This window comes from Prorops nasuta, unplaced genomic scaffold (genome assembly GCF_024137725.1).
Source record: "Prorops nasuta isolate Cenicafe-Biocafe unplaced genomic scaffold, Cenicafe_Pnas_1.2 PNAS00020, whole genome shotgun sequence".
NCBI lineage: Eukaryota > Metazoa > Arthropoda > Insecta > Hymenoptera > Bethylidae > Prorops > Prorops nasuta.
The window spans coordinates 2,245,378-2,254,260 of record NW_027116817.1 but is presented as its reverse complement, the minus strand read 5'-3'; the positions used below and the strand labels follow the sequence as shown (position 1 = coordinate 2,254,260).

Sequence of the window (8,883 nt, the reverse complement as noted above, 5' to 3'; positions counted from 1 at the left end):
TTATGGGTTACTTCTCCCAGTATGCTGCTCAATAGAAACAATAACATTGATTATGTTCATTGGGATGATCCTAATGAACTTGTTGATCGACTACGATTACTCTTTGCATCACAAACTGCAGGAAACAATTCACATCAAAATGAAATAATATCTATTATTGAGGAGCTTAAGGAGGCTGGATTTATAATAAATTAAAATAATTTTCACATTTTCAATCAGTATCACGATGACCATCGATGTGTTTGGTAAATCTCTAAATGAACGATACCGTTATCGTTCAGTGTCAAGAAAAAGACCTAGAATAGATAATCCTATTGTAGGAACAGCAAATCAAAATGAATCTTTAAACATTAATGGAGGTGAATATGATGCACACAAAAGACGAATTATAAATTTAGGTGAACCATTAAACCATACAGATGCAGTGACAAAATCATATGTTGATATAGAAGTTAAAAAAAAAGAAAATAATGAAGATCCAACAAAAATTGATAAAGTATTTTTACAGAAGGAAATTTCAAATAATATTCAAAAAATTGATTTGGATACAAAAATAAAGGATTTCAATGAAAATTTGCAGAAAAAATTAGATGATTTTAATAAAATAACTACTAATGTACAATTGCAAAATGATAAAGTAAAAAATGAAATAGAAGAACTTGATTTGAAAAACAAAGCAAAACAATTTGAGGAAGATTTTGACAGGAAGAAGAGTGAAATTGAAAAAATGGAGAGTAATGTGAAATTGTTGAGTGATAGTGTTAAAAATGAAATTAAGAAATTAAATTTGGATGATAGAGTGAAGAAGTTTGAGGAGGATTTTAATAGGAAAAAGAGTGAAATTGAAAAATTGAAGAGTAGTGTAAAATCGTTGAGCGAGAAGCTTCAAGATGAAATTAAAAACCTAAATTTAGAGTATAGAGGAAAAAGATTCGAGGAAGATTTTAACAATAGGAAGAGCGAAATTGAAAAATTGGAAAGTAATGTAAAATCACTGAGCGAGAGTGTTAAGAGTGAAATTAAAAATTTAAACTTGAACGATAAAAGGAAGAAATTTGAGGAGGATTTTAACAGGAAGAAGAGTGAAATTGAAAAGTTGGAGATTGGTGTGAAATCTTTGAGTGAGTGTCAAGAGTGAAATTAAAAAATTGAATTTGGATGATAGAATAAAGAGGTTTGAGGAAGACTTTGGTAAGAAGAGAAGCAAAATTGAAAAATTGGAGAATAATGTAAAATTGTTAAGTGAGAGTGTGCAGAGTGAAATTAAAAATTTGAATTTGGACGATAAAAGGAAGAAATTCGAAGAAGACTTTAACGGGAAGAAAAATGAAATTGAAAAATTGGAAAATAGTGTAAAGTCATTGAGCGAAAAGCTTCAAGGTGACATTAAAAATTTGAATTTAGACAATAAGAGGAACAAATTTGAGGAAGATTTTAGCAAGAAGAAGAGTGAAATTGAAAAGTTGGAGAAAAGTGTGAAATTATTGAGCGAAAAGCTTCAAGGTGATATTAAAAATATGAATTGGGATGATAAGAGGAAAAAATTCGAGGAAGATATTGGTAGGAAGAAAAATGAAATTGAGAAGTTGGAAAGTAGTGTGAAATCGTTGAGCGAGAGTGTGAAGACTGAAATTAAGAAGTTGAATTTGAATGATAGAATGAAAAAATTCGAGGAAGACTTTGACAGAAAGAAGAGTGAAATTGAAAAATTAGAGAATAATGTTAAATATTTGAGTCAAAATGTTAAGGATGAAATTAAAAAAGTGGATTTAAGCAATCAAATTAATGAATTTAACAAATATTTTGAACAGAAAAAAAATAAATTTGAAAATTTGGAAAATAAAATGAAATCTATAAACGATTATGTTAATAATGAAATAAAAAAATAGACTTATTACATGATACTTTTAATAAGGATACAAATAAAAGTTTGAAAGATATTAATAAATTAAAAACTGACGTTAAAGCTCTAAATGATGATATCAAAGGTGAAATTAAGAAACAAATGGATTTTGGTGTAAGTATGATAAATACATTAGCCGAGGAAATTAAACGAATGAAAGACCAAAAAAACCTTACTATAAAACCTAACTTCCCACCAATTCCTACAGTACCTTCAGTTACTCCAGAGAATGAACCTGGTAATTTTGAAGAATTATTGAAAAAATTACACGAACTGTTGGATAAGGGAAAACAGAAATGAGTAAAGAAAAAAAAACAACTTGTTGATGAATTACATGCTCCAACACGAAAAAATTTTATTAGAAGACGAGTTATTGTTCGTGGATATGACGATTTGTGGCAAGCTGATTTAGTGGATATGCGATTGTATTCAAAAATTAATAAAAATCATCAATATATATTGACAATTATCGATGTATTTTCAAAATATGCTTGGGCTATACCAATTAAAACTAAAAGTGGGAAAAATGTAACTCATGCATTTTCCAAAGTTTTAGAAGAGAGAAAACCAAAAAATTTACAAACTGACGATGGAACAGAATTTTACAATACAAATTTTCAACAACTAATGAAACATCATGGAATTAATCATTATTCAACGTATAGTATACTTAAAGCATCAGTAGTTGAACGTTTCAATAGAACATTGAAGAGCAGTATGTGGAAAATGTTTACGTTTAATGGAAATTATCAATGGCTGAACATACTGTCAAATCTAGTTAAAGATTACAACAATCGTAAGCATAGAACTATTGGTATGTCTCCACAAAGTGTAACAATTGAACGAGAAAAAGATTTATTGAAAAATGTGTATAATTTCATAAAAATAGCTGCACAGGCAAAGTATAAAGTTGGCGATGCTGTTCGTATAAGTAAATATAAACATTTATTTAATAAGGGTTATACACCGAATTGGACAACAGAAGTATTTAGAATAGAAAAAGTTCAAAGAACAAATCCAATAACATATTTATTAAAGGATTCTACTGGTCAATCAATAGCAGGTGGATTTTACGAGTATGAACTACATAGTGTTGCAAATCCTAATGTATACTTAGTAGAAAAAGTATTACGGAAAAACGGAAATAAAGTTTTTGTAAAATGGTTAGGATTAAATTCAAACCATAATTCGTGGATTAATAAAAATAACGTATTGTAATTATTATTGTAATGAAAATGTCTTTTTTAAATAAAAAGTTTTATTAATTCTCATAATTTACTTGTATTACATTTTTATGACCCCATGGTAATGTATCAGTTGAATTTGCTATTAAATATCTATTATCATCGTATGGACTTAGCGCTATTTTCTCCTCACAAATTGTAAAGACATTATGTAAATTTGATCTTATTATATTTTGCTTACATATTAATGTATTGAAATTTTTTAAAGAATCTATATAATCATCAAATTCTATATTTTTTACAACATAGCTTTTAATACCTTTAATACATTTTTTATCCTTATTAACACCATTGATTCGATATGCATACATTTTTGATCGAAGTCCCACAAATTCTGACATTAAATTACCGTTACATTCATCCTTCATTAAACCAATTACTTTTTTATTAACCAAAGGTATATTATATATATTATTAATAGGAAAATCACTTGTATCAAAATAATCTATTTTTTCTCGAATGAAATCGTAAATATTTTCACACTTAAACTCATAAATTAAACTATCGGTATCAGTATACAAAAGTTTTACGTCTAATTTGAGTTTTGGTAGAATTACATCATAGTGAAAGCTATATAAACATACTTTAGATAAATCTAAAACGCACATTCCAATAAATATTGGTTTATCAATAATAATATTTAATTTTTTCATTTGTATTGCAACTAAATCTTCGTCAAAAATTGAAATTCGATAAAAATTTGGTTTTGATACTAATGATCTTACACCGTATCTACCTCCCTAATTATTTTTTATATGAACATTACATCTCTTACGTACATTTTCTATAGTTTTACCAAAAACAGCATTATTCATTAATTTGTATAAATTTTTCTCAAAATCACTATTACTTTCAGTTCGTAATTTAGTATTCAAATCAATATAACTCTTCAACCAAAATGATTGTTTAAATTTTAAAATTCTATGTATTTTTTCCAAAACCACACCATGATTTAAAGCTTGTTTCAAATTTCTATAATGCATTACATAACGATACTTATTGTTTAATGTTGCTAATAGTTTTGAAATTTTTGATTTTGGTGGTTTTTTATTTTCCGGACACATGGGTAAATCTCTTTGTAAATCGTGAATTTTTTCAGGATAAAAAAGATCAACTTCTATGATGTATCCTGTATCTGAATCATCAGCATAGTCATTTACATTGAAATTTTCACAATTCTCAACCCATTCAAATTGTCCAAAAGGTAAAGCCTGAGACATTGCCCAACCATATAAATTGTTTACATCAAAATACATTAAATAACGAGATGATTCACTTGAATTATAATTTGATAAAAATTTATTGTTTGCCTTGGCATACCTATTAGAACATTGACTGAGACCACCTCTTATACCTCGTTCAATAAATGTTAACATATCTATATCAGTTACTAATTCCAACTTAATATCAGTATAAAATAACATTACATCCCATGTATAACTTGGTAAACTAAAATAATGAACTGGATCAAGTCTATAATTATTTATACATGATTTTCTAAAATTTTCAAAAATATCTGCCAACAACAGAACATCTGTTTTTAGATACAAATCAGAATATTCACCGATATTTTGAATATTAAAAGTATTCCATACTTTAAGAGCATGTGTATAATCATTCTCTGAAATTTTACATTCATTTAAATAATTGTAAAATAATTCACGAGATGGAAGTTTTGATTCATTTAAAACATTTAAATCTTTAACATAATCATATGGAAACACACCTTTACGTGTTAATAAATTAAAAGCATTCAAACTAATATCTTGAAATTCTGATTTCAAACACGTAAAATTATTCTGATCTACGTAATTGTCTAATTTTTCCAGACTAGAATTCAAAAAACGAAATAAATCTAAAAATATAAATTGAATATTACTATTTTTTATAAATTTAATTATAGTCATATATTTTTCCATATTTAACGGTATTACTTTTACATCGCCTTCAAAACTATTTGTAATGTCGCGAATTAAAAAATGAGCATCATAATTACTTAAATTATGAAATATGACTGGAATATTTAGTTTTAATTTATAGTTTATATTACATGAATTATGAGCAGCACCTCTAAATAATCCTGTGATATGATCATGATCTCGAACCTTTACATCATTTACACTAAATGGTTTTTCACAAATATAACAAAAACTTGCCTTTACAAATTTTTGAATATCTTGTTTTGACATTTCCATTGGTTTAATATCATTTATTATCTAAAAAAAATATATATATCAATATAAATAATAATAATAAATGAAAATTTTGTTTATTTGTGTACTTACTTCTGATATTTCAACAGCAATTTTTTGAAGTTCGTTGGTAAACCATTTTGCACAATCAATACTACGTTGCATTTTAAATCGTGATAAATTATTATTATAAATACACGAAACATAATATCCAATGCTATACGGTTTATGTTGTTGAAATGCTTTAGCAGGAACAGATAATGAATCTATTTTTTCAAGTAGACATTCGAAATCTGCATATATAACAAACGGTACTTGCAATTTTTTATAATAATTTTTAAATTGTAAAATATTATTATTTTTAGCAGGAAGTACTACTGCACAATCATTTACCAGATTACAATCAACACGATGTTGTATTAATTTATCATTACTACTAAAATAATGCATACAACGATTACAAAAATATTTTGTATGTTTATCTCTACTACATTGGTTAGATAGTAAATATGATAAATTTTTAATTAAACAATAATGATAATTATAATCATTTGAAATATATAACAAATTAAAATGTTTAATTTGCTCTTCTTTCGTAAGATGTGTAGGTAAAATTTTTTTCTTCTCAGTTACAAATACATTTATTGAAATTTTATTTAATTTTTCAAATTTAGGAATATCTTTAATGGATATTGGAAATTCTAAACCTTCAAAATTCAAATAATTTTTATAATGAGGATAAGATGATAACAAATTACAATTTTTTTTTGCTGGAAATAATCCTGTCATTATTGCCCATGCAAAACAATCTTTGCCTCGATTTTTAACATTAATAACAGCATGTTTATTTTGAATCCATTGAGGTAATTTGATATACGATGATGCTGTCATTGGATGATATTTAATAATTTGAATAACAATATTTATTATTTTCGAAAGAGCCCAACCAGAATCTCTTTCCTGAAATTCTTCTAATTGAGTTTTTATGTTAGACATTTCAATTTCATACCAATTTATGATATTTTCAGATTCGCATAATATCTTATAATTTGTATTGAAATATTTTACTTCCTTAATATTTTTTGACACAAATAATCCATCAAAAAATCAACATCACCTTGATAAATTTAAATTTAAAAATTGCTTTTTGTATAAACTGGAGAACACTATCTTTTACATCCAACATAAAGTTAATTGGTTCAATATGTGACACATTTATTATAACACCAGTTTGAAGTCTATTTTTGAAATTTGATTGTACTTCTTGCCATATATATTTTCTTTCATTCGTTTTATTTATTTTCTTTTCACCACCACCACCACCACCAATTTTGTCATTTTTTGTCATTAAACAACTCTTTTTTTTTCTTTCAATAATTCTCATTAAACCAATTATTCTATTAAGTTTTGCCTCTGCACTTATTTTTCTTCCCACACCAATTTCCATATTCATATATGATTTTATACTTTTTATCGCTTTATTACACTTTTTAATAAAATTTATGTAATCTTCAATCGATGATGATGTATTTTCCATTAAAGAGTAATATTTTTCACGAATCTCTCTCTCGTAGGAAGTCAACATTTTTGAGCATTCAACCATTGTGTATATGTATATGTTATTGATAATACAAAAAATATTCTATAAAGAGAGAGAGAGAGAGGGAAATGAAGTTTTCTCAAACAATCAACCAACTTCGTTACCGTTGACGATAGACACACTTGAATCACAGTAATATTCTTAAATATGATTCACTCTCTTTTATATACCATACTGTTACAAAATGCTAATTAAGAAAATATTTTAATATGTTTAGTAGAGAATTAATTTACACATTAATTGTTTTATATACATATAGAGAACAATTGAAGTATTGAAATTAGATTTCTTTTAACCAATTGAAGAATAATTGAGGTACCCTCAATTTCCTCCTCCTCCTCCTCCATCTCACTGGAGAGAGGGGTTTTAAGGGTACGAAAAACATTTGTATGAGACAGGCAGGAGCTATTAACGCGCGCTTATGGTAGCGAATACCTCCTCGTCTCTCTATCTCGACACACACACACACACACACACACAAGTTTAAAATATTAATACTTTTTTCATGCTGATAAAGATACTCACTGCCTTGCCGACGGGGTCGGGGCCTTGTCGGCGGCGCGCATCCAGGTACGCATCCTCTTACACCCTTTACCCCCCTCGGCGGCGGCGGCGGCGGGAAAAAACGCACGGGATTTTGAAAAAAAAGGGGTGGCGGTGGGGGCGGGGGCCTTAGGGGCGGGGCCAGGGGACCCACCACCCACCCACCCAAAAACGGACACGAACCATATTTGGACATAACCATATTTGGTTCGAAACTTTTTTTTTGGACATGCCCATATATGGCTCGATCCTTATTTGGAATAACCCCCTCACCTCTCTTCACCTCCCCTCACCTACACTTCATCCAGGTCCTGTCTAGCCCTACTACTGATCATTAACTATGAGGTAAAATTCGTGTAAAGGAAAAGAAACGATTTACTTAATAAAATTCGGAGGTTTATTCACAAAATAAGCTATTTACAACGATCGATAACACCTCAGAATCAAATTATAAGAGCAAAAAGTCGAAATTCGCAAATCGATTGGCCCGCCACACTCTATTACAATTTATGATAATTTTTCCGAGGATTACACTTATCCACTCTTTACCGAAACATACAAGCGAAATGCTAGTACAAAACAGAATATATCTTGCCGACACAAGATAGCATAAGGTAGAGGTACCTGAGGAGGATACAATTCACTTTAGAGAAAAAGGTGGTGAATCTTGCCTATGATCACGGCCAGTCACCTATACCGACAATTAATAGACGCGAATATTTATTCAAACAGAACTCTAACCATCTCACACGCCTCAAAAGCGGAGAACATATTCTTCAAGCTGAAAGTGAGCTGGAGACGGAATTGATGTCCAGTGACACTCAATCTTGGACTATCAATCCGTTAAACGATACAAAACTCGGGCAATTTCGTCCCGGCAAGACTCGATAAATTAATCGACAATTATGTCGAGCCTACGACAGGTAGGCCTCGACGCGCGACACCGCCAACGATAATTAACTACAAGAAGAACTGATTAGTTTCTCCCCAGCTTACTTCCCCATACTCTACTTTGAACTTTATCCCAACGACTCGGACTCTTCTTCACGGCCCTGATCATACGCAAGCGTGAAATATAGGATTTTCGGCATATGGTAATAAATGACTCGATATAAAGAAAGTAGGCAATTAATGGCATGGTCGACCCGAGGGAGGCACTCACCGATCCGCCCAATTTTCCTGATTCGTCACCTCAAACTCTTCCTCTCGAATACGGCAGCTTTTCCCAGGACCCGCTGGTTCGGTAAATTCGTTTAGATTCCGGAAGACAGTCGCAGGTCAGGTTCGGAGAGCTCCATAGTCACCTCGGATTCCACCAAGTGCTAATTTTCGACTCCGACAGCGGTACAGTGCTCTCGGTACCTCTCGATCATCCCCACCTCGTGATTAATAGGCTCGGAT

At 29.7% G+C, this 8,883-nt stretch overlaps 2 protein-coding genes across 2 annotated transcripts; one reads left to right on the top strand and one right to left on the bottom strand.

Annotated features, from left to right (window-relative positions):
• The first annotated feature begins 226 nt into the window (after positions 1–226).
• On the top strand, positions 227–3,121 carry LOC136780821 (myosin heavy chain, clone 203-like). The gene is made up of 5 exons (XM_066739365.1): positions 227–496; positions 581–1,095; positions 1,166–1,865; positions 1,916–2,110; positions 2,210–3,121. Exons 1-5 carry the CDS (start codon positions 227–229, stop codon positions 3,119–3,121), a joined length of 2,592 nt encoding a protein of 863 aa, XP_066595462.1.
• Positions 3,122–3,164: 43 nt separating this feature from the next.
• LOC136780820 (uncharacterized) lies at positions 3,165–6,942 on the bottom strand. Its single transcript, XM_066739364.1, has 4 exons — positions 6,457–6,942; positions 5,433–6,410; positions 3,914–5,363; positions 3,165–3,817 (listed from the first exon to the last, which is right to left on the bottom strand). The coding sequence occupies exons 1-4, from the start codon at positions 6,940–6,942 to the stop codon at positions 3,165–3,167; spliced, it is 3,567 nt and encodes a 1,188-aa protein (XP_066595461.1).
• Between the last annotated feature and the right edge of the window lie 1,941 nt (positions 6,943–8,883).

Coding starts and splice junctions, on each gene's coding strand:
- LOC136780821 (XM_066739365.1), top strand. CDS start 227: ATGACCATCGATGTGTTTGGTAAATCTCTAAATGAACGATACCGTTAT. Junction 1,096..1,165: donor AAGAAGAGTGAAATTGAAAA/GTTGGAGATTGG, acceptor TTTGGATGATAG/AATAAAGAGGTTTGAGGAAG. Junction 1,866..1,915: donor TGAAATCTATAAACGATTAT/GTTAATAATGAA, acceptor ACTTTTAATAAG/GATACAAATAAAAGTTTGAA.
- LOC136780820 (XM_066739364.1), bottom strand. CDS start 6,942: ATGGTTGAATGCTCAAAAATGTTGACTTCCTACGAGAGAGAGATTCGT. Junction 6,411..6,456: donor TTAAATTTAAATTTATCAAG/GTGATGTTGATT, acceptor AAAAATATTAAG/GAAGTAAAATATTTCAATAC. Junction 5,364..5,432: donor TTGCTGTTGAAATATCAGAA/GTAAGTACACAA, acceptor TATTTTTTTTAG/ATAATAAATGATATTAAACC.